Consider the following 26,288-nt stretch of genomic DNA (forward strand, 5'->3'; position numbering starts at 1 on the left):
TGTGTGGCGGACAGCTTCGCGGGCAGGCGCGGGCCCCGAGGCAGCGGCTGCGCCCTGCGCCGGGGAGGAGCCGGGGGCGGGCGGGCGGCCAGCGGGCGGGGGCTGGGGCCCGAGGCAGGGAGTGCCGGAGCGCCGGCGGCGACGACGGCAGCGGCGGCAGAGCAGGCTCCGTGCGTGGGTCCGCGGCGGCTCGGGGTCCGCCCGCGGGCTGCGGAGCGAGAGGGCGGCCCGGCTCCCCTTTTCTCCCGCCCGCCGCCGCCGCTGTGATTGGGTGGAAGATGGCGCTGGGCGGATGGAAATCCTAATGACAGTCTCCAAATTCGCCTCCATCTGTACCATGGTAAGTGCGGGGGGAGGACGGCCGGAGCGTCCCGGAACCCCTGGGGCGGGCTGGCGGCAGGCCTGGGTCCCCGCCCCTCCGGCCGTCCGCGGGGCCCGGGCGGGGGGCAGTTGGACGGCGACGGGCGGGGAGCGCGGCGATTAGCGGCCCCCGGGGACGGGGAGGCGGCGGGCGATCCGGGGCGGCGCGAGGGTGACGAGAGAGGGGGCGCCCGTGCTGGTTGTGGCGGGGGACGGGCCCCGGTCGCCAGCGCCCCGGGCTTTAACTGCCGAAGTCTTCCCGCGGCGCGGGGGTCGAGCGGCGGGGCGCACCCGGCTGTGGGTCCGCGGGCTGGAGCGCGGCCCTGGCCGGGGTCGGAGGTGGAAGGACACGGGGCGGCGCGCTCAGTTTCCGTCTGGCGGTGTGCAGAGCCCTGGGCGGCCGTGGGGGTCCGCCGGCAGGAAGGCAGGGTCTCATTCCTGCTTTGGAGAGGACGGAAATCCAATGCAGATTCCCTCCCGGCGCCTGCGGCGAGGCGGAGTCCCCCTGCTGATGCTTAGGGGAAAGGGGTGTGTATGAAGGTGGAAACTTTAAATAAGTGCTGTGGAAATTTTCTGCATTTCTACTCTTCCCAAGAGTAACGAGCTTTCCCTTTTCCAACCTTGTGTGCAGGTGGCAGTCTTGTCTTTGGGAATCTACCTTAATGAAATAAACAGCTTAAGCTTTCTTGTCATTTGTTTACTTTAATATACTAGGCACATCTGTGTGTGGCTTGAAGTATTTCTGTGCAGACATTGACTGCTAGGGTTATGATCCGTGTTTTATTGGAGTTTCTAAGTAGACTTTAAGGGCAAAGTGCTAGTGCCTGTTGAAAAGTCCCTAATGAAGCAAAATGTGGGTGCGTGTAAATCTTGGTGTTTTGTGCTTGGCCAGGAGGACCACAATTTTCCACCCGATGGGGCAAATTTGCATCATTAGCTCTTTATGAACTTACATCTGAGGATCATGATTATGGGCCATCACTGAAAAAAGTTATTCTTTCCAACGTGGGCCTGGTTATTATGTTTTTAAAGAATTCTGAAATCTTTCCTTCTGTTTTGTCTTACTAGCCTTTTTATTTTTATACACCTGAGTGCATATAGGCGATCCCCAAGCAATCTTTGATTTAGGGTTGGTACATTTTATATACATTTTTTAAAGGAGTGGTGAATCAGATCCGCAAGATGCTTTAGAAGTAGATTCTATACTGCATGCTGATGAACAGTATTAAAAAAATGGCTGAAGTCAGGTGGGATTAAAATCTACAGCAGCGATTTTCAACCTTTTTTAAAATCTCATTGCACACATAAACTAATTACTAAAGTTCTGTGGCACACCAAAAAAGATATTTTTTGTTGATCTGACAAAAAAAATTGGTATAATTTTGATTCATTCACACCAGATGGCTATTGTTGACACTTTTTTTTGTTAATCCTCACTCAAGGATATTTTTTTCATTGATTTTAGACAGAGAAGGGGTGTGGGAGAGAGAAAGAAACAGAAACATCCATGTGAGAAAGACACATTGGTTGGTTGCCTCTGAACTCACCCTGACCTGGGTGGGACCAAACCTGCAACCCAGGTAGTGTCCTTGACTAGGAATCGAACCTTAGACCCTTTGGTGTTCTGAGTGACGCTCTAACCATTGAGCAATACTGGTCAGGGTTGTCACTTTTTATTTGACAATTTAAAGTTTCCTTGAGTAAATAGGTAGATATTGTACGTTTTAAAAATTCTTGCAGCAGGCCAATGGAAAATTGCTGATCTACAGGATTACAGAAATCACACTGAAGGATGAATCATTGGAGAATTAATTTCCCTAAATAGATGTTTGGTTTTTTTTCACACAGTTTATATTTTAGGAAATATTGCTATTAAAGGAACTATATTAAAATGATTTCTGAGGATCATTTGGACTATTTTTAGATCCAGTTACTACTGTTTCTTTTTTTTTTTTTTATCCTCACCCAAGGACATTTTTCCATTTTTTGCACAGATAGAGTGGGAGGGAGAGAGAGGGAGAGAGAGAGAGAGAGAGAGAGAGAGAGAGAGAAACATTGACGTGAAAGGGACACATCGAGTGGCTGCCACCCGCACGACCCAACCAGGGCCGGGGACAAACTGCAACCGAGGTACATGCCCTTAGCGGGAACCGAACCTGGGTCTCTCAGGACCGCAGGCCAACGCTCTAACCACTGAGCCAAACCGGCCAGGGCTCTTTTTTTTTTTTTAAATCACCTGAGGACATTTTCAATTTTTGTTCAGATAGAGTGGGAGGGAGAGAGACAAAAACAGCTTCGTGAAAGGAACACATCAAGTGGCCACCTCCCGCACGACCCAACCAGGGCCGTGGACAAACTGCAACTGAGGTACGTGCCCTTAGCGGGAACTGAACCCCAGTCCCTCTAGACCGCAGGCCAACGCTCTATAACCGCTGAGCCAAACCGGCCAGGACCAGTTACTCTGTTTCAAAAGAAATGTGATAATTAAGTCTTTGAAAGTGATAATCTTGCCAGATTGCTGAGCTACACAGATTGTTGGGTCATAGTTCATTGCCAAAGTCTAGTGCTTCAGAAATGATGTGCTCCTCTTTACTAACCCTTCATTCACTTAGGTATAACAAACATGTATACATTTGGCTAGAGACTGTGCTGAGTGCTGGGGATACAGCAGTGGTCAAGACAGCCCCTGGTTTCATGATGTTTACATTGTAGTTGAGGGAGACAATATTCAAAGGAACATTAGTAAATATAAAATAGGCTATAATCAGAATAGGCAAATGAGGCACAGAGAGATTTGCCAAGGCAAACACTAGTAAGTAGGATTCTGGTTTTAAGAATGTAGACTCCAAAGCTCCTCCTAGGGCTTCCACTCTGGGGCATTTAATGCACGTAGGATATGTGTGTTGGCAAATACAGAACCACCAGTTCCTGGCCAAATGAGATTGTTCAGAAAGTAATGTTAAAAATTGTGTCTATATTTGTATTTGAATAAATTCTGATGTGCTTCAAAAGTAATGCTAAATATCTCAAAGTAATATACAATTTTATCCTTTAAAGAAAGCTGTAACATACCTTCTGAGAATTACAAAATTAACAGCCAAGAAAAACAAAGATATTTACTTCTGTGCCTTTGTAGATGCTATTTTTCTAGGCTTTGAACACTAACCCCTCAACCCCCTCCTTGTCTAGCGAGTTCATACCTGTCTGTCAAGCAGATAGCCTTACTTGAATAATCGTACCCCTGTCCATCCCCATCCTCCATCCTCATGTGATTTGACTGAATTTTTATAATCTCAATAGCACTTATGTGTACTGTGTTGTACATTTTTCACTTATCTGCTTTTTAGATCATGAAGGTTTAGGGGAGGACTATCATTTATTTCTGCCCTTTGGTGGAGCACTAACTTCTGTGTACAATAAAAGTTTCCCAGAGCCCTTAATATCTGAGAGAAGTGAGCTTAGTTAAACATGGGTGAGATTGGAGGTGTGTGTGAAGTGGTGGAGAGAAGAGGGGCTGGTCTTAAAGAAAATGGCACTTCTTAGAGAATCAGCAGCTGTGGAAACATTTATAATGAACTGAAATTTTATTCTATAAATAATAAAGTTGACATAATTATTTCATTTGTCAACATAAGGTACCTGGGTAAATTGGCAGTACCTTAATTGGGTTAAGTGTGTTAAAAGCAAATCTTTCAGCTACATCTTACTCTAGATCACTACTCCGCTTACATGTGAATATTAGTAAAGTTTGTTTTTCATAAGTTAGCCTGATTCAAATGAATGATTATGTTTACATTGCACTGAATACATTTGCAAAGGTATCTCTAGGAATGCTTCTTGTTATTTGTCCAAAAAAATACATTTTCAGTATCACATGGTGTTTGTTTTGCCTGTAAAGTACTTCAGACTTCAGGGCCTGGCACAGAGTAGCTACCCAGTTCTTAATGTTATACTTAATAATGGTGAAGTAATGGAAAAAGTGGCCAAAACTATAAAGAGGCCTGTGTCTTGAAATTGAGGTCGAAGTTATAGAGCCATTTTTTGGTGGCTTAGGTAGGTCTGGAGAGTCATAGTATGGGTCGTGGCTGTTACTTGGAGGCAGATACTACTGCTGTAGGGGCTCTATAAATGTTAGTTAGCTCCCACTGTGATAATTATAGTCTCTTGCTATTCCTTGTAGGAGTCATGGCTGGGAAGGGATTGTTGGGGAGGGGATTGGATAAAGGAGAAGCTGTTGTAGGGGAAGGTAAGTAGATCATGGGGTGGCACTGGCCTGGCTACTTGCCCACCTGCAGTCACAAGGGTGAGATAGATCTGTTAGGAAGTGGTGTCACTGAGGCCAACGCCACACATTAGCTGCCCAGTGGATGTAGCAGGTTTACCTTGAACAAGCCTGTATCTAGGACACCACCCTGTGCACGGTAAACTTTGAACTACTCATGGAAGGAAAGTCACAGGTGAAGCTGGCTATTAGTCTTTTCTTCAGTCTCACTGGTGTCACTCAGTAAGGGCAAGATGTGTGTGTAGTTAAAGCACTCCGCAAAGAGAGGAACGGGAAGAAAGACCTCAGGCTCTTTGTTGAGGGGGGTGGTTTGATAGTCCCCTTTTCATGTAGTCACAATATTATATTAGATAATAAAATGTCTTATTCTGTCCCAAGAAACAGGGTAGATAAAATCGTTTTGTTAGTAAAATATTTAATTTTTATTAATATTCTGTTAGTAAAATAGTGCTTCAGTGTTAGGAGCATTCAAACTCAATTACCATTGTTTTACTAATTTTTGCTGTTTTTACTGTAAATGTTAATTTAAGAGGAACACTAACTTAAAAAATAAGGGAGTCTTCTATTTTATAAATGTTGGTTAAATACTGATAAGGAATATTTGAGCATGTATTTGAGGAGGCTTAGTGGAGAGAACATTTAGCATAAATATTATAAATGTTTTATTTAAGCCTGCTGATCTTTTGATTTTGGTTAAAATACTTTTGGACAGTAAAAATTATACATTCTTATTATAGAAAGTATTCTATAAAAGAAAACATTCTATAAAAAAAGACTTTGGAAACTCTTAAGGAAGGAAAAAAAAAAACTTATTTTACCTCCCAGAGCATATTTTATCTTTAAAAAAAAAATTCATTGACCAAGGGGAGAGGGAGGAGACGGGGCAGTGGGGAGAAATAGTGGGGAGAAATGGTGATGGCAAAAAATAAACTAAAATACAGAAAAACAACAAAAATAAAACTTTATCGAGCTTATACTCCAGATAAAATTTTGCTTTTTAATTTACCCTATAAATGATTGTCTTGTTAGTTTTAAAATTTGTACAGTTTCAGAATTAGCATGGAGAGTTAAATGTTATAAAATTATGGTATAACAAGGAAGGTACAGTGATAGGCTTACTGAGACCTTGATGGGTTATTTCATGATTATTAGAGGATAAAACTATATAGGTAGATGAAATGGAATTTTATAAGAAACAGTGGTTTATTCTAATCTTAGGCACTCATTAGTTATTGCAAATAAAGGTAAGACCATTATAATTTGAAAATTTTAATATGCTTAAAAAGTATAGTTTTATTTTATTTATGTTCTAAATTTTATTAAAAATATTTAATGTTGCTGTTGTTGCAGACGTCCGCCATTTCCACTCACCCTGTGTTGCCCACCTCCACTACCCTTGCCTCCCTCTCACTTGGCCTTCACCACACTGTTGTCCATGTCCATGGGATATACATATATGTTCTTTAGCTAATCCTTTCACTTTATCCAGTTAAATGCTATACTCAATTATGTGCAATGTGTATAAATACTCTGGTCTTCCTTTTTTTACCATTTATTTTTATTTATTTGTATTTAAAAAATTTATCTTTATTGTTGAAACAATATTACAGATATCTCCACTCCCCCCCATTGACCCTCCCCTCCACCATGTGCATACCACCCCTCCTTCATCGCCCTATTGTCTTTGTCCATTGGCTATGCATATAAGTTCTTTGGTTAATCTCTTTCCACCCACCCCCCTTCCCTCTGAGATCTGTCAGTCTGTTCCATGCTTCCATGTCTCTGAATCTATTTTGTTCATTAGAGTCCACATATATGTGAGATCATATGATACTTTTCTTTTCTGACTGGCTTATTTCGCCTAGCATACTCTCCAGGTTCCTCCATGCTGTCTCAAAGAGTAAGAGATCCTTCTGTTTTATAGCTGCATAATATTCCATTGTGTGAATGTACCACAGCTTTTTGTTGTTGTTGTTGTTAATCCTCACCTGAGGATATTTTTACATTGATTTTTAGATAAGAGTGGAAAAGGAGGGAGGGAGAGAGAGAGAAACATCCATGTGAGAGAGGAAGGTCTGTTGGTATCCAGGGCCAGGGATTGAACCTGCACCCCAGGTGTGTGCCCTTGACTGGGAATGAACCGGAAACCCTTTGGTCTATGGGTCAGTGCTCTGACCGCTGAGCCATACTGGCCAGGGCTGTACTGCAGCTTTTTTTATCCACTCATCTACTGATGGGCACTCGGGCTGTTTCTAGATCTTAGCTATTGTAAATAGGGCTGCTATGAACATAGGGGTGCATACAGTCTTCCTGATTGGTGTTTTAGGATTCTTAGTATATATTCCTAGAAGTGGGATCACTGGGTCAGATGGCAGTTCCATTTTTAATTTTTTGAGGAAATTCCATACTGTTTTCTATAGTGGCTGCACCAGTCTGCATTCCCACCAGCAGTGTACTAGAGTCCCCTTTTCTCCACACCCTCACCAGCACTTGTTGTTTGTTGATTTATTTTTGGTAGCCATTCTCGCAGGTGTGAGGTGATACCTCATCATCATTTTAATTTGCATTTCTCTGATGATTAGTGACTTGGAGCATTTTTTCATATGTCTCTTGGCCATTTGTATGTCCTCTTTTTTTTTTTCAGCACTAATTAAATACTTTATTGAATAAATACAATACCAAACAAAATGTATTCAAATGCTTTCTAAAAAAAAAAATCAATTTTAAAGGCCTATTCAGGCTAATGACAACACAATAAAGGCAGATAAGCTAGTTTAACATAATTGGCTGATTTTATACAGCACTTATATCTTTTGGTCCACAAGTATATTATCAAATGATAGAGAACATCTAATACAACCATTTCTACAGAAATAGGAAATAAATGTCTAAGAAAGAAAGATTTTACAGACCCCATCTTTTATACCCAACCCCAACAATCTAACTCTAAAGAGGATAAAGCCAATGACTTTCCTCACAAGAACTTGTGACTAAAGTCGCTTTGCTATCAAAATCTGTATTACTGATCCGTCATGAGCATTGAGACGATTCAAATATTCCCCAAAAAAGAAGCACAGTGCATGTTGTGATCGCCTATTCAGCAACAGCGAGCACTGCATTAAAAACTATCTCATCCCAGGAATTAAATAAGGTCAGCCACATTCATTGGCATTTCCTCCACTGTAGTGTTATAGAAAGTCTCAGTGTCAAGAAGAATCCCCTTGTCTTCATCAGTAACAAAGTTTATAGCCACACCTTTCCTCCCAAATCGACCCCCTCTGCCAGTTCGATTCGCTCTTTATTCAAACAGTGTCCTGTTTCGCTTATGATTCCGCGTCCTAAATTACGTCAACGCCATTTCTGAGTGCCATCTCGTCATCAACTGCTGCTACCGACTCCTGTGAATATAGTTTTCATGATTGATAGGTAGATCATAGTTTATAACCAATGACACTTGTTGCACATCAATCCCACGAGCCAACAAGTCAGTAGTGATCAGAACACGGCTTGACCCTGATCGGAATTCCCTCATGATAACATCTCTTCTGGTCCATGTCACCATGCTGCAAATTAACAAACCTTAATTCAAGAATCACACATCAGTCAAATCAATATTTAATTTTAACATGTATGAGACCAAGCGTCCCTGGCTGCTACAGGAGTATAGCAGATAGGTATAGTTAAGAAACAACTTTATTTTGAGCAGGGGGAATGTGTATGTCCTCTTTGGATAGGTGTCTATTTAGGTCCTTTGCCCATTTTTTGAATTGGATTGTTTGTCTTACTTTTGTTAAGTTGCACGAGTTCTTTATACATTTTGGAAATTAACTCTTTATCAGAGATATCATTGGCAACTCTGTTTTCCCATACAGTGGGATCCGTTTTCACTTTGTTGATGGTTTCTTTTGCTATACAGAAGCTTTTTAGTTTGATTGTAGTCCCATTAGTTTATTTTTTTCTTTGTTTCTCTTGCCATGGGCCAGGGGTGGGAAACCTTTTTTCTGCCAAGGGCCATTTGGATATTTATAGCATCATTTGTGGGCTGTACAAAATTATCAATTTAAAAATTAGTCTGCTATATTTGGTCAAACATTTAATTAACTCACCCCTAATATGATGGCTGGAACTGCTTCTCTGGTGAGAAGTGTGATGTTAGCTGTTATTGGTGATGTTGCTACTCGCAACTGCTTTTCCTTTCCAGGTTTGCGTAGGTCAGTCTGGAGTGCAGTCGACTCTGTGATAAGTTTTGAAAAGGACTACTCGCATCAGTTATGTATTCCGAACACAGGTGCATATTTCCATGCATGTCTCCTCAAAGTGGGAAATTCATCACTGCTTATGTAACGTTTATGGAATTCAAGCAGTGGGGAGGTTGTTGTACCCAGCTCTCATTGGTGGCTTTGCAGCTGAATAATTGATTTCATATTGCAGGTTATCAGGCACATCAGCTGCTTCCATGTTGAGCAGTGTAGCAAAGATGTTCAATTTCATTTGTTTACTTTTCATTTCATTGAATCTTTCATTAAATGCCTCAATCAGTTTTGCACACTTACTATCATATTCAAGTGTCCTGGAAGACTTTTGTCCTTCCAGAGTGGGGAAATGCACTGTGTTATTCCTTTCAAGTTGCACTTTCCACAGCCTTTAGCTTCAAATGATTTCACATTTGAAAGCAGGGAGCTGAGAAGCTGTTTGGGGTCCTGCAGTTTGACGTTCAGCTCTGAGAGGTACTTGGTAATGTCTACCATGAATGCTAAGTCACATAGCTACTTGCTATCATTGAGTTCCCTGACAGGTTTTCCCTTCAATTCCATGAAATTCTTGACTTCATTCCATGAAACCTCATGAGCATGTTCCTGTGACTCAGTGATAAACAAGATGACCCTACTCATCAAGTCAGATCATTCAGTAACTCCTTAAACTGGTGACTGGTAAATTTACCCTCCGCTTCTGACAAAATGTATGCATGACACTATTATTGACATCACATTGCTGAGCTGCAAAGATTGTGCACAGAGACTTTCTTGGTGTATGATGAGGTGGCATATAATTAATCACTTGGATTAAGACTGAGCCAATTCAGTTTTCTTGACAAATGCAGTTAACCCTTTTTATGAGCCAACTGTGGCTGGAGCTCCATCTCTAGTAAGGACACTTAACTTTTCAGATGTTCACTCAACCTTTTGCATTGATAAAACAAGTCTCTCAAACATGTCCTCACCTCTTATAGTGCCAATATGGCTGCCAGTGACAGCAGTTCCTCTCATGTGTCAAACTGCAGTTATCCCATGAATGAAAATGGCCAGTTGGGCAGTACATTCGGCCCTCGTTTGTCACAGTTAATCAGTTCCAGACTCTACCACGATAAGTGAATTCCTGCAAAGTAGGATTGTTTGTTTATACACAGTCATCCTTCGCCACTTCGCGACTTTTGCGGCTTCACTCTTGTGGTTTTTTCAATACTATACTATATTTTTAAAAACCACGATCGAGTGAAGCCGCAAAAGTCGAAGCGTGAAGTGGCGGGGGACGACTGTATTTGTTATTGTTATGTCCCTTGTCTTACCACAAGCCACAGAGAAAAATTGGAGATCTGCAGAATCCCTCACTAGTTTTTCAGTATCTTGTGCTAAGCCAGTAATCCAATCTGAAATGGTTCTCCGAGACAAACTAACACTGAAACAATTTTCCCTGTCTGTGGCTAACAGCTCTGTAGCAACCACCATGCACCCTTTCACAAACTCTCCCTCTGCACGAGACGTCAGCTTCTTTTCGATTAGCTGGCTCACTATATAACTTGTCTGAATAACGTTGTCTCTGTCACAGCGAGGCCTAGTGAAAGCGGCTCGTTGTGAAGAGCATTGATTTTATCCAGACACATTTGGCCTCCCAGTTCATTGAGTTTAGCATGCTTTGAGCTGTAATGACGTTCTGGATTGGTTTTTTCATTACTGCTAATGCATCACCATAAACTAGGCACAAAGGTTTGCCTTTAAATTCAACAATAAAATAATCATTTGTCCATTTCTCTTGGAAAGATCGACACTCTGCATCAACTTTTCTTTGTAGTTGCCATTTGTAGGATGTTATACCACTTGTTTTTTTGTTTTGTTTTTTAAATTTTTTTACACCACTTAAGTTTTAATAACTATCCAGTGTGTGTCACTGTGATGTGATTATTTTCGTTTGATTGTTGTTCTAATCCTGAATCTTGGATTTGAAACATATTCAATGTTAGTGTCATTGACTCTTCAAGTCTTTTCTGTGTACTGTAATTTCCTTAATCTTCATCTGAGATTCAGTTTTTTCCCAGGATAATTTATATTGATCATGGACATGTGGATAAAGGTTGGATTGGAGTTATCATCTGTTGACAACATTGTCAGTCATTGGAGGCAAGGTCATCAACATGGAGAGGAATCATCTCATCATGGTCGAATTGCCATAGTTTTGCCAAAGTGTGTTAACACTTTCAAAACCTGTACACTCTTAGCCTGCCTGGCACTGACTGTCCTCTGAGTCACTGCAACACAGACAGATGTGTCTTGGGCAGCCGACGAGAAGCATACGTGTCTGTCCTGTCATGTACTCATTATATGTCCTGTCTATTCTGTAATGGATGTTCCTTGCATGTCTTTCAAAATTTACGTTATTATTATGATTCACTTAATATAAATTTATGTTGCTATGAAAAAAGCTCTTAGATTTATTGAATTTTGAGTCCCGCCTGCAGTTACCTTGGTGGAGCCAGACTAAATGCTTTCACAGGCCTTACATCCCACTCTGCCCTAGGCGATGTATTGGTGAAAATTCTGCTACATAAGATATCTGAGATTTTGCTGCTTATGATTTTTTCTAGGACTTTTAAGGGTTTACGGTTTACATTTAAGTCTTGTATCTATTTCGAGTTTATTCTTATGTATGGTGTAAGTTGGTGGTCTAGTTTCATTTTTTTTGCATGTACCTGTCCAGTTTTCCTGACACCATTTTTTGAAGAGACTATCTTTACTGTATGTATGCTCTTACCTCCTTTGTCAAATATTGATTGAGCATAATCACTTGGGTTGATTTCTGGGTTCTCTGTTCTGTTCCACTGATCTATACGTCTGTTCTTGTGACCCAGTATCTGGCCGTTTTGATTACAATGGCTTTGTAGTATAATTTGATATCTGGTATTGTGATCCTTCCATCTTTGTTCTTTCTCAAGATTGTTCACCTCACCCTCCCCGGCCTTTACCATACTATTGTCTGTGTCCATGGGATATGCATATGTGTTCTCCAGCTAGTCCCTCCACCTTTTTATCTAGTTAAATAACATATTCAATTATGTGCAATGTGTCTAAATACCCTGGCCTTCTTTTTTTTTTTTATAATCCTCACCCAAGGATTTTTTTTTAAATCCTCACCCGATGACATTTTTGCATTTATCTTCAGATAGAGCAGGAGAGGGAGAGGGGGAAAGAGAGAGAGAGAGAGAGAGAGAGAAACATCGATGTGAGAGAGATACATTGACTAGTTGCCACCCATATGACCCAAACTGGGGCCAGGGACAAACTGCAACTGAGGCATGTGCCCCTATGGGAACTGAATCTGGGACTCTCTGGTCTGCAGGCCGATGCTCTAACTGCTGAGTCAAACTGGCCAGGGTGACCCTGGCCTCCTTTTACATCATATGGTTTTGCTTACCTGCTGGTGGTTTTCTCATTCCACCTCTGACTAATCTTTTTATGATAGATCTTAAAGTAGGTTAATTATCTACTCTACCATGAACCATGTGGCCAGTTTCATCCAGATTTGAACACAACATGTGTTGTCTTGTTTAATTCTAGGCTTTTGACCAAGCCCCCAGAGATTGAGTCTACCTCCTTTTTGTCCCCTACACGTTCTTTTTCCCTTTAAAATCATATTTATTCTAGCTCTCCTGAAACTTTTATTGTCTCAGGACATTATTGAAACATTTGTTTACTTAAGAATTAGTTCCTCTCCAGAAACCTTCATTTTTCACATTTAAATAATTTAATTTTGTTCTGATTTATTTTAGTAGGTTAGTTTCAGAAACTATATACTGTATAGTATTTTGTCTATCCTACAACATGGTATATTAAAAAGAACAGTTGAACCAGAATGTAAATTCTAGTCCAGGTTTTGCCATTTGGATCTATATGGGAAAGTCTCTTAAAACTTTGAATTGATTTTTCTCATCTGTAAAGTAAAGGGGTTGGACTAGACACCCTTTAATAAATATTTCTTATATGTTTGTTTCCTTCTAGATTTAAAAATCAATACTCTATGATCCTTTGAGAGTTTATAAGTGATTATTGATATCATCATCATTTTGGGAGCTCTAATCATGTTTTAGATAAATATGAGAAGCATGGAATTAGATATAGTTAAATATGAATTATGACTAGTTTCCCATTTTTCTTTTTAGTATTGTTGAATTTCTTGAAAATTACAATCCAAAGTAAATATATTTACTTTAAAAAGCATTTAGTGGAGGTTAGCAATATCACTGTTTTGTTCATTATCAGGCTAATTCACATAGCTATTTACTCATTTTTTTCTTTACTAGTGCCATTAAAAAAGATTTGAATTGGTTCTCTTTTTTTTTTTACATTCCACATTTCCCTAGCTGTGAGTGTGACCTTGGACAAGTTACTTCTCTGTGCCATGGTTTCTTGTCTGTAAAATGGGGATAAAATAATATCTAGTTCATAGGGTTGTAGAGTGATCCCTGGCCAGCCCATGGTAATCACTCTCTTGTGGTTATTATCATTACTATTATTGTTCTAAAGTGATTTGCTCCCCTCAATGTGATAAGAAGGCCTGATTGGAACCACTGATTAATGTTAGCTCAACAAACATCAGTAACCAAAATGGAAATTTGTTTTATGAAGTGCAGTTATTTCCGTTCATTTTCTTTTTTTTTTATCTTCACCCGAGGACATTTTTCCATTCTTTGTTCAGATAGAGTGGGAGGGGGAGAGAGGGAGAGAGAGAGAGAGAGAGAGAGAGAGAGAGAGAGAGAAAGAGAAAGAAACAAACATCGATGTGAAAGGGACACATTGAGTGGCTGCCACTCACATGACCAACCAGGGCCAGGGACAAACTGCAACCGAGGTACACGCCCTTAGCGGGAACCGAACCCGGGTCTGTCTGGACCGCACCCGGGTCTGTCTGGACCGCAGGCTGACACTCTAACCACTAAGCCAAACCGGCCAGGCCCATTTTCATCATAAGAAACATTAGTTTATTAGTAGTATATGTTTCTGAGAAAACAAATTTACTTTGAAGTAAGTGAATTAGATTACGATATAAACTAAGAATATAAATTGTCTTTTCTCTGTTTTGAATAGCTTGTAGGAAGAGATTTTATTCTTTTTCTTAGGGAGTAAAAATGGTCTAATTTGTAACATTTTTTTTAATAACATATTTTTCCCCCCTTTTACTGATTTTAGAGAAAGAGGAAGGGAACGAGAGAGAGAGAGATTGAGAGAGAGAGAGAGATTGAGAGAGAGAGAGAGAGAGAGAGAGAGAGAGAACATAGAACATTGATTGGTCGCCTCCTGCATGTCCCCCACTGGGGATTTGGCCCACAGACTGGCATGTGCCCTGCCTGGGAATTGAATTGGCGACCTCTTGGTGCATGGGTCAATGCTCAACCACTGAGCCTCACCGGCAGGGCATAATTTGTAACATTCTTAAACATGTTTTACAAGTTTAGATAAGATGGGAATACTATTTTTAAAATAAAATCTTGCCATATTTGTTATAATAAAAAACATACAGCATTTTTTCATTAGAACAAGGTATACGTGAGTTAATAAGCAGCTTCAGGCCTTATTTTCTTTCAGAATTTCCTGTTTACTGGGGCGAAATTATTGCACTTAATTCCATTTTGCCCTTGTCGTTTACTCTTGCTGGCCTATAGTGCAATTACCCAAAAAACCCTCTCCCTATCTTCTGGGCTGGAAGAGGATTATTTAAGTATCTGTCAAGCACTTTAAAGGGTATTGGAAGAAAAGGGTGCATGCTATATACTATAAAGTTATGGGCTGCTGAATTAAAAACTCAGACTCAGTATTGTTGAAAGTACCTATATATAAGATTTGATCACTTAAAATCTATGCACAAAATTTGTATCATAAGGAGATGAGAGAGACAGTTAATATACATAATTTATTTTCGAAGAAAAACTATAAAGTCTTTGCTTTCACAGGAGTAACCAGTGAAGAATTTGTGTTAGTGTAAAGTACAATATATTTAATAGAGAACATGACTGAGTGAGGTTTTGTAGCTCCTTATACTCCTGTATGTTCACTGGCTGTGTTTTTCTGTTGCTTCTCTATGAGAAAGACCATTAGTTTATTATAAAAATTGTGTTATGACTACAGAGTAACATACAAACTTATTAAGAATCTCTGTCTGTAGTACTCCACATGTCTAAAGCTGCAAGCCGATAAAAATTTCCAATTTATCCCGGCTGGTATGGCTCAGTAGATTGAGTGTCATCCCATGGACTGAGAGGTCCTGGTTCGATTCCTGATCAGGGCACATGCTGGGGTTGCAGGCTTGATCCCCAGTTGGGGATTCACAGGAGACAGCTCATCGATGTTTCTCACATTGGTGTTTCTATCTCCCTTTCTCCCTCCCGCATTATCTGAAGATAAATGCAAAAATGTCTTCGGTGATGTTTATTTCAGTGATAATGACAGATGTTCTTATTAAAATGCTTTATAGGTCCAGGAACCATCCAGACATACATTTCCTACTTGTGGATAGTGTTTGTGTTTAAGGCATAGTATTTTTTAGTGGTGTCTGAGCATTGTTGCCATTAGTTTTAGTTTTGTGCCCTACTGAGCCTTCTGCATGATAGTGAATAACTGTTTTTCATGAGATGAGAGGCCAGATTTTTTTTTTTTAAGCTAATAGTGACTTTTTATTTATTTTTGTAAAGAGTACCTTTTCTTCAGTAAGTACTTTCTGGAAAAATTAGTGGAGCCCTACATTATATTACGGTATATGTGGGTTCTGAGAATACAGGGATGACTATCATATGATAAGCTCTGGTCTTTTTTTTTTTACTATTATTATTTTTAATCCTCACCCGAGGACATTTTTCCATTTTCTGTTCAGGTAGAGTGGGAGGAAGAGAGAGAGAGAAACATCGATGTGAAAGGAACACATTGAGTGGCTGCCACCCCCACGACCAACCAGGGCCGGGGACAAACTGCAACTGAGGTACATGCCCTTAGCGGGAACCGAACCCGGGTCTCTCTGGACCGCAGGCCGACACTCTAACCGCTGAGCCAAACCAGCCAGGGCAAGCTCTGGTCTTATAGAATTCCCTGTTTTGCATGTCCTGCATGGGTATAGTTGTGCTGAGAATGTAATCTAATTCTCTTGGCCCCTTGGCAGCCAGGAGTTATCTGGGTTCACCAGAGACCCTTGATCAGTCACATCCAGGTGAGAAGAGTGTTATCTGTATATTTTTGTGGGCTCTACAGATAGTATTTTCTTTCTTTCTTTCTTTTTTTTTTTTTATCCTCACCCGAGGACATCTTCCCATTTTTTTGTTCAGGTAGAGTGGGAGGGAGAGAGAGGAACAGAGAGAGAGAGAGAAACATCGATGTGAAAGGAACACATCGAGTGGCTGCCACCTGCACGACCGACCAGGGCCGGGGACAAACTGCAACCGAGGTACATGCCCTTAGTGGGAACCGAACCCGGGTCTCTCCGGACCGCAGGTCGACGCTCTAACCGCTGAGTCAAACCGGCCAGGGCCAGATAGTATTTTCTATGTGTGCCATGATGAGGAAAAGGTTGGGAAGAAGGATAGACGTGATAAAACAAAGAAGTGTGATGAGATGGTTTTCTTCTTGTTAGCGTGAGTAATAAGTGTGTATGAAGAGAAAGTGGTTTTTTCTTTTTGGGAGAGTGAAGAGGTTTCCAGGGAACAAACTTCATAGAAGAAATTTAAACTTTGACAATGAAGTCAGTTATTGTATGGACAGGAAGAGATGGAATTCCAGATGTGAGCAAAGGTATAGAGTCATGGAATAATGTGTTGTTTTTAGGTTCTGTAGCTGGTTTGGCATGGAAAGGGTCTTGGGAGATATAGGCTGGAGAGGAGGAATGGGCCAGATCTAGAAGTCCCAAGAAAGTTGACTATTGACTGTCATTAAAATATCAATAAACTATCCATTTAGCTATAGGAAAAGTAAGTTTAGAAGAAAGTTGTGGGGATAAAGAAATAATAGAATTGCTAAAAAATACATTGGTAAATATTATTACATTGATTGTTAAGTTATTTGCATTAAAAAAAAAAGATAAAGTGATGACAACAAGATGGGTGGGGTAGAAAGACTGACTGTTCAATGGGTAGTTAAAACCTATTAAAGATCTTGTCTCCCAAAACCCCTAATATTAGAAAATTTTAAGTTATGTATGTATGTTAAATATTAAGGATAAATACAACACACTACATAATAAATGAATAGTTTTGCTTCCAAACCAGAAGAAATTTAAACTTTATCATTCAAACTTTTAGGACAGGAAAATAGAAAAAACAAGATGAGAAAGGAAAGGAAATAGAAAGCCAGAATAAATTGGAAGAAATAAGCCATGTTTCATTAATTAGAATATATCTAAATGGATCAAATTTATCTGTTTTATATTAATAGAACTATCAGATTGGATAAAAAAACAAATTATTGCTTAACAAGAAACCTGCGTAAAACAAAATGACACTGTATATAACAGCACATAACTGTTATCACACCTAAGAAAACTAAAAATACTGTACATATATAGATTGCTTTTTGAGATATTTCAAAATCATGTAGTCCTTTTTCTTTTTGTTAGTCTCATGCTCTTTTTCTCACGTTTGTCTTCTCTGTGATCCATTTAGAGCTAGGAATGCTCAGGTCACGTTAGCCCCGCTTTCACAGACTGGAAAAAACGCTTCCCCCTATCCACTAGCGATGAGGTCCAGATTTCTGTACTCCCAAATTCATGATGACATGGATTTTTTTTTCATGTTATTTATTTCAAGTTGAACAAAAAGCAATGTGAACAAGCAATGTGTTGCAGCTTTTATGTTTGAGACAAAATGGTTTTTCCTTCCATTAAAAAAAAAAAATTTGGACATTTTTTTTGTTCCTAACTTCTAAGCTTTCTGTTTGTGGTTTGTCTTTGAGTCGCACCTCACTTACTAATTATTTGTGCTTGGCTAGACCAGGTAACTGATTTCTGCTGTGAAATAGATTAATAATTTCCCCATTAGATGACATGAAAGGATGCATGTGAAAGTCCTTTGTACTGTACATTTAAATTAAAACCATTAAAAAAAAAGATACCTGTGGGTTTGGTTCTCTTACTGATATACAATTCTTGGTTAAATTATGCTGTGAGGGAGCAGTCAACTTCTGATGTCAGCAAACTTCCTCTAATCTTTTAGTAACTCTTTTCTTTTAAGGTCTATGGTATTGGACTACCTGGAGAAGATTTGTGATTCTTTCAAATGATCATCTGGATACAAAGCAAGCTGTGAAGTCAGTTCTAGGGGCAAGGAGAGAATAAAATAAAAGGCTTTTGTTCTTTGGAATGCAAAAATTATGTTTATAATGTGAGATCCTGTAGACAAAAACATGTATTCTGCTTTGTATTTATCTCAGTCTAAAAAATCTAGCCATTTTTATCTTTTTTTCTAGAAGTATGTTCCACTTTTTTTCCCCTAATGTCAGGAAGATTCCCTAGTGCCTCATTTTCCTTATGAAGAGACATGTCAGATGGTTAAGGTAGTACCTTGGGGGTAGCAATTGGTACTTTGAAGTTTGCATGAGGAAGATATATCTTGACATAGTAGAGGAAGGGTGTTCTTCTTTCTATAAAACAGGATATAATGTTTAGAAGATGTCAGATTCATAGCCTTGAAGGAAGGAGTTCTGGTTCATCTAGAAATAGGTGAGAAATAGAAATCATGTTTTCACATTTATTATTTGATGGACTTAAGGGTAACATTGATGATTTCCTCAGATTGATGGTACTCAGAGTTATTTATTTCAAGTTGAACAAAAATTGGGACAGTTTTGAAATAGCCTCAAAACTAGATATAATTGATCAAAAACAGAGCCAGAATTATATTGTGCTTTGATCCTGCTAGGCACATTTATTATTTTTGTTGTCATTATTTGTATATGTTTCTTTAAAAAGACAGTTCACATTTTTTACCATTTCCTTTAGCAGTAGTTTCATTTGTCCGGACTGTATTATTATTATTATTATTATTTTTTAATTTGTGGAGGTTTACATCTGCCTCACAGGGAACCCAGCCTAACAAAGATCTGATGTGTTCCCATGCCTGATTCAAGCAATTACCTTGACTTAGACAATCATCTTTGCAAATAGAAAGTTGAAAGGAAGTAACTTTCAATATCTGATTGTTTTTTTCCTATGAAAAATCAAGCCTTAGCCTGAAACCATACTTGCATGTTTGCATCATTTTCTTCTTCTTTGAAGACATTATAGATTGCCCTTTTTCACTAAAATGATACAAGTGCGATCTCTCACTGTTTTTTGTTCTCTGTTTGTTCTTTATTACTTTTGTTCTTTAAAGACTGTGTGGTTGCCTTTACTCAGGTCACTGCTCCTTCCCAGCATTCCGTGGCCCTGCCCTTTGAGTGGTTTTTGCTTCCTTGCATCCATAAAGCCATTTTTATGTTTGTTGCACTTTTTTACCCCAGACGTTAGTTGATTTAATTTCTCCCTATCTTTTTTTACTCCTGGAACTGAGTTGCAGTTACTACACCATGTTAGTGCTAAGAGTCTGGCTTTATTGTAATGTTTTTGCTGTTCTTTGTTAATGATGATTTAGGTCATCTTAGCAGATTTCATACAGTTGAATGTGACTTCTGTAATTTTCAGCTTTCCCAAGGAACTTATATACAGATCTAACGTTTATTGAGTGCCTGCTTTGGTTGTTGCTAGGTACTTCAGAAATGAAGATGTAGAGGCATTTGGATTTAGGTAAATTTATAGATGATAAATGTAGAGTGGATTATTAGAGTTTGGATATTTGAGGACATTTTTGGTTGGCATCAAAGTTAACAAGACCCTCTACATGTTGTTGGTGCTAGAACAAAGAGATGACTGGATGAATAGGTGTGGCCCAGTGGAGAAATGAAATTTAATGATGGAACATTTTGTAAAACCTCCAGAATTACATGCCTGGTATACATGATGTGGTTGGTAAATGTTATCTTCTTTACCTTCTGTGATTTTTGCAAACAGTGTATGTTTAATACTGCTTCTGAAATATAATGACATGGTCACCGTTAGAAGTGGAGTGGTAGATATGCCTTCATAGTTCAGTAATTAATGAACTGTTTTGAACTATCAAATTGAAGAATTTAAAAGTGAATGAAATTATTCAGGTTAAACTGTATGTATGGTTAAAAAATAATACGACATCTGATTATCTTTTGGAAACAGTTTCTTTTTTTAAATTTTTTTTTATTTTTTATCCTCACCGAGGACATTTTTCCATTTTTTGTTCAGATAGAGTGGGAGGAAGTGAGAGAGAGAGAGAAACTTCGACGTGAAAGGGACACCGCACGACCAACCAGGGCCGGGGACAAACTGCAACTGAGGTACATGCCCTTAGCAAGAACTGAACCCGGGTCTCTCTGGACCGCAGGCCGATGCTCTAGCCGCAGAGCCAAACCAGCCAGGGTGGAAACAGTTTCTTCTAAAAAAGTTTAAAGATTTTAAAAAAGTTTTAAAAAAGTTTAAAAAGATGAACCACTTATTTTTTTAAAAGTACAAAATTATGTGAAGTAAGAAAAATCCTACAAAGACTTTTCAAGAATGAATTGCTTGTTAAGAGTTTGTGTGATTAGATATTTCCTGTGTATAATGCAAACATGGTATTGTGGGCTTGTTATTCCTCCTACCCCCAAATAAAATCTTTAGATTTAGTTGCATCTTACCTTTTCACTTAATGTGTCATGGACATTTTTCTTCGTCCTTATGCTGCTTCAATCCAGGTCAGACTGGGCTCATTTTAATTCTCCATTTTCTTCAGTATCTATCATATTAGGAAGGTTTGGTTATGTAATACAGTTTATACATTTTCATTTCCTAAAACATCAATTGTATTAGTTTCCTAGGGCTGCCAAAACAAAGTACCAAAAACTGTGTGGTTTAAAATAACAGACATTTATTGCCTCACAGTTCTGGAGGCCGGAAGTCCAAAATCAAGGAATTGGCAGAGTTGGTTTCTTTGGAGGGCCTCCGAGGAGAGTGTTCTCTGCCTTTCTCCCAACTTCTGGGTTTGCCAGCAATCTGAGGCACTTAGATGTGTCACTCCATTTTCTGCCTCTGTTGATTCGGTTTACATGATTTTCCCTCTGTGTGTGTCTGTCTCTGTCTAAATTTACTCTTTTTAAAGGACCCCCTGGCCCCCAAATCAGTACATAGCTTTTATTGCATTTTTAAAATACCGCAAATATGCCTGAGGAATCATTTGGTATCTTGCTGTTTCTGTAGCTGGACAACTTAGATCTTATTCATCAGACTGCTGAACTGTTCCTTTTTCAGAAACATAGATTACCATCCAAAATTTTTCTGATATCTTTGTTTTAACTGTTGCGGCTTGCTGAATCAAAGCAACTGAATTTAATACAAGTTCAATGCTATTTCCTTCAAAAATCAACTTATCTTTCTAGGTTTGAGATACTGAACAACCAATGCCTGAACCCTGCATATATATTTTTCGCCCAAGAAATTTCTGATTACAGAAAGAGAACCATTCTCCTGAATAATGATGTTGATGGGGAAGTCAGCATACACAGACCTCATCTTGTAACGGAAGCCCAGTGTAACACCCTTGATTATGTTCTGTACATGACTGCAGGTAGTACAGATGGTGGCCAGTTCCTTTCTATTTCCCCACTATTTGTCAACCAGAGCCTCTTCTTTTTCTTTCCAAGGAGACAGTTCTACATTGATGTGATTAAAGTTCCTCCACAGGGTGCCTCTGGGGCCCTTGGCAATTACTGTGGGTCCCTTTAGAGTGATGTTGACATTTTCTGTGATGTGTACAGTCTGATTGCTGAGAATGGTCTTCATCCTCACAGTAGATGTGGCAAAGAGAGCTAAGGACCCCTTTTATAGGGCCCAGCATGACATTTTAACTTGGTTATCTTTGTAAAGACTGTTTCCAAATAAAGTAACATTGAGGTCGGTCCTGGGTGTTAGGACTTCAGATATCTTTACTGCGGGGCACAGTTCATCCCCTTCCACCAATGGAGCTATCAGGCCCATTTTTACAATCAGTATCAATGAATGTTCAGTAAATAGGGTTATGTACTAGACCACTAGAGAGGCAAAGCTGTTTCAGTTTTTGTCCTCAAAGGACTTGGAGTCTATTTGGGAAGACCAGGCTTGTACAGAACAGAGTGAACAGTGAGTGATGCAGACTTGATAGCTAAGTGTTAATGATGCTTAATTGGAAGACAGGCTGGCACTTGGAGTGAAGCCTGACCAACGAGAAGAGAAGGCTTTTGAGAGTTGTGGAGAGGGAGCTTGGTGGCATTTGAAAAGTAATTTAAGGAAGATGAAGAAGGTGAAAGGGCTTTGGAGAGGAGGTGAGAATGTGAATGGAACAACTAACAAATAATTAAGAGTTTAGTGATTAAAATTGTTTACGTAGTTTGATGTTTCAGTAATTTTGTCCTCAAACTTGTTAAATTAATTGGATTTGTATTTGTTTAGGCAAAAATCTGAAGATACCTTGTTGAACAAATATTGGGACAGTTTTGAAATATTAGCCTCAAAACTAGATATAATTGATCAAAAACAGAGCCAGAATTGTATTGTGCCTTGATCCTGCTAGGGGCATTTATTATTTTCGTTGTCATTATTTGTATATGTTTCTTTAAAAAGACAGTTCACATTTTTTTACCAGTTCCTTTAGCAGTAGTTTCATTTGTCCGTACTGTATTATTATTATTATATATTATTGTATATATAATCTGAAGGTTGTCTGTTTAAAAAAGGGCATATGTATGTTGTTCATAATCACATTATGATGTAACCTGTAGAACTCATTTTTGCTCAAATGAGTTAATCAAAAGAAGTACTTTTGATCCATTGGGTAAAGGAAAGTGGGAGAGATCGTAAAGAGAACACTCACTTTTCTCCCCATAGTAATGGCACGGAAAGAAAGGTCCGTAAATGTTAGGTCCATTTTAACTCTGGCACTCTTAATGTTTTTTAGCTTATTATATGTAAAACATTAAATGAAAAGGGATCAGAGGAAGTAGTTTCATAGAAAATTTATTGAAAAAGTCAACAAGCCCTGGCCGGTTTGGCTCAGTGGTTACAGCGTCGACCCATGGACCGGAGAGTCCTGGGTTTGGTTCCCGCTAAGGGCATGTACCTCGGCTGCAGTTTGTCCCCGTACCCGGTTGGGGTTGTGTGAGTGGTGACCACTCGATGTGTCTCTCTCACATGGATGTTGCTCTCTTTCTCTTCCTCCCTCTTTCCTTCTCACTCTGTCTGAAGATGGATGCAAAAATGTCCTCGGTGAGGATTAAAAAAAAAAAAAAAATCAACAAAACATGGTTACTGTGGGTCAATCAGTAGTAAAAATAACTTATGCAGAATTTATTTTTATAGCAATATCTTCTATAAAGAAACCTCATCAATATCATTAGCATTTCAGACCATTTTATTATTTTTTTTAATTGTTGAAAGTATTGCAGATGTCTCCCCCTTCCCCCCCCCAGTGATCTCCTCCTCCCCGCCTCCTGCTTTCCCAGAGTAATTTCTGTGTCCATTGGTGTACATTCATTTTTTTCCTGAATAGCAACTATAAAATATATGAAATGGGCCAATAGGCACTAGTAGTCTATTTCACAGATTCAGAAATGGTCAAATGGACAGATTACTTCAGACTACAGTTATGTAGTCAGTGATTTGAGAGCTCTCTGTATGCCATTTACTGCTTGTGCCTCTGGACTACACTGCACTAATGTAAGTGTAGAGTGCTCCCTTCCCCCCACACAGGCACAATGTCATTTTTTCTCTGTGTGCCTCCTCCTCACCCTCAATTTCTTAATGCCCTTAATCTAATCATGTTGAAATTGCCCAGTCATCTCTAATGGTTTTATATGGTTGGGCTCATACATTGCTTTTGGTTGTTCTATTTCTTAAGTATGAGTTTCCCACCCCTTTTTAAAATTACAGTTTATCTTGTTGAAGAAATCATGTTGCCCCTTAGCTTTGTCCATTTTCTGCATTTTGCTGATTGCATCCCTTTATGGTGTTTAGCATATATTCCTCCTGTGTATTTTCTGTAAGCTGGTAGATGTAAAGGTTTGATCTAAATTTCCTGTTTTTGTTTTGCTTTATTTTGCAGGGGTGGAATGGGTGAGTAGGTGGGTGGTAGTGAAAAAAGATACCCTAGGTGATGTGTGTTTCCTATTACATCACATTAAAAGGTACCCATGGCCTCTCTGTGCCTGTAGGTTGCTTGATGGGTGGAAGTGCTGTCAGTGTGAGTCTTCTATTATGCAGTTTCTCTGCGGCTTTTCACCTAAAGATTGTTAGCACTGTTGATAATCATGGCCTAGATACAGCATTTTATTAGGGTTCAGAATAGTTTTAACTGCTTCCATAAGTTTTTAGTTTAAAAAAATACTCTAAAAACCATTTGAAGAGAATCTAGATCTCTTCTTTTTTAAATCCTCACTTGAGGATATTTTACCATTTTTTGTTCGGATACAGTGGGAGGGAGGGAGGGAGTGAGAGGGAGAGAGAGAAAAACATCAATGTGAGAGAGACACATCGACCGGTTGCCTCCTGTAGGACCCCGACCAGGGCCAGGATGAACTGCAGCTGAGGTACTTGCTCTTGACCAGAATTGAACCTGCTGCTCATTGGTCTGCACGCTGACACTCTAACCGCTGAGCCAAACCTGCCAGGGCTAGATCTATTCTTTATGTCATGTTTAAAGCGATATAGATGTAATGTACAGAATACTTCCATAATTGTAATCCCAAAAAATAGATTTTGTCAGGCTAAGCTTTATATAAAGTTTAACTTTTTCATACCTAAACATAATTTTGTGATGCTTTAGGCTTCTCTCCCAGCTTCTGATAGCCTCAGGCATTCCTTGGCTTGCAGGTGGCTGTCTTTCCTTGTGTCTTTTCACATGGTCGTCCCTCTCTGTTTATGTCTATGTCTTAATTATCCCTTCTTATAAGGATGGCACTCATTGGATTAGGCTCACCTTAATGTCCACATTTTAAATTGATAACTTCTGTGAAGACCCTATTTCTAATAAGGTCACATTCTGAGCCACTGAGAGTTAAGACTTCAATATATCTTTGGGGGGAGGGGGCAGGGATGCAGTTCAACCCATACCAAATGGTGGGTTAAAGGAATATTGCCATCTTAAGTTCCTTTATAAACAAGGTAGGGACTTACGGTACTGTACTTTTTTAAGGGGAGTAGCAGTTGGTTAGTTTAGGTAGTTTAAATGCCTCTAAACTCATTATTTTAAAGAAATACTCTAAAAACCATTTAGAGAGAATCTAGATCTCTTCTTCTTTGTCTTCTTTTAATTCTCAGTACTGGAGCTCCACAGTGGTGGAATTTATACTTAATTTTACATTAATCTAATAATGGCTGACATTTTCTAGCAGTGGATGTAGTTAACTAATTGCTTGATTTTCCCCTCCCTCTCTTTGTAATTGCTCATTTTCCTACCCTCCAGCCTTTCACAGCTATGTAATATTTTCTTTTACTTACAAAGGTACTTATTAAGAAATTTTGGCCCTGGCTGGTTTGGCTCAGCGTTTGGAGCATCGACCTGCGGACCAGAGAGTCCCGGGGTCGGTTCCTGCTAGGGGCACATACAAAAAAAAAAAAGAAATTTTGTTTTACTTATTATAAAAGGAATACATGTTTGTGATGGACAGAAATGTGTAAAAAATAAAAGTCAGCTATAATGCATTAATTATTAGTAAATCATAACATGTTTGTGTATGTTATCGTGGTCTTTAGACTACATGGCAAACATGATTTTTAAAACAAAATGTGGATTATTAAATATCCTTTTAACTGTTCTGTGGGTAAGTTAATTACTCTCAAGTCAGATTTTTTTCCTCCTATCTCCTATTCTGTTGCCTCTTGAAGACCAGTTTATTTTCATTGTTTCTTATTCTCTCTATTGACAACAAAAGTTTGGTATTATAAATTTATGGTTTTGGAGTTAAAAGGGACCTTAGAACAACTAGCCCTTTAGAGTGATAAGTATTGTAAGGAAACTAATCTAAGATCATGATATTTCACAGTGATGAGCAGATTCTAAATGAATAGTTATGTAGGAGCCAGATTATGTTAGTTGATTGGAGCTTTTTATTCATATTCCCATAAATTCAGTTTCTTAGCCAAATGGACAAGGTGTGCTTTACCATAGTTCATAGGGGTATTGTCGCCATATGGAGAAAAGTGTGGCTCAGAATTTCATGTCTTTTGCCACCTGTCATTTTTTTTTTCCGTTATTCCTCACCTGAAGATATATTTTTCATTGATTTTTAGAGAGCGTGGAGGGGAAGGAGGCAGGGGAAAAAAAGTG

At 39.2% G+C, this 26,288-nt stretch overlaps 1 protein-coding gene across 1 annotated transcript in view; it reads left to right on the forward strand.

The window, feature by feature from the left end:
- The first annotated feature begins 42 nt into the window (after nucleotides 1-42).
- Nucleotides 43-26,288, forward strand: part of USP12 (ubiquitin specific peptidase 12) — a 101,470-nt gene continuing 75,224 nt past the window's right edge. The window contains exon 1 of the mRNA XM_036251765.1: nucleotides 43-340. Within this exon, the coding sequence (XP_036107658.1) occupies nucleotides 293-340 (48 nt within the window). The 5' untranslated portion in view covers nucleotides 43-292. The remainder of the gene's footprint in view (nucleotides 341-26,288) is intronic.

This window comes from Molossus molossus, unplaced genomic scaffold (genome assembly GCF_014108415.1).
Source record: "Molossus molossus isolate mMolMol1 unplaced genomic scaffold, mMolMol1.p scaffold_m16_p_10, whole genome shotgun sequence".
In the NCBI taxonomy this organism is placed as follows: Eukaryota; Metazoa; Chordata; class Mammalia; order Chiroptera; family Molossidae; genus Molossus; species Molossus molossus.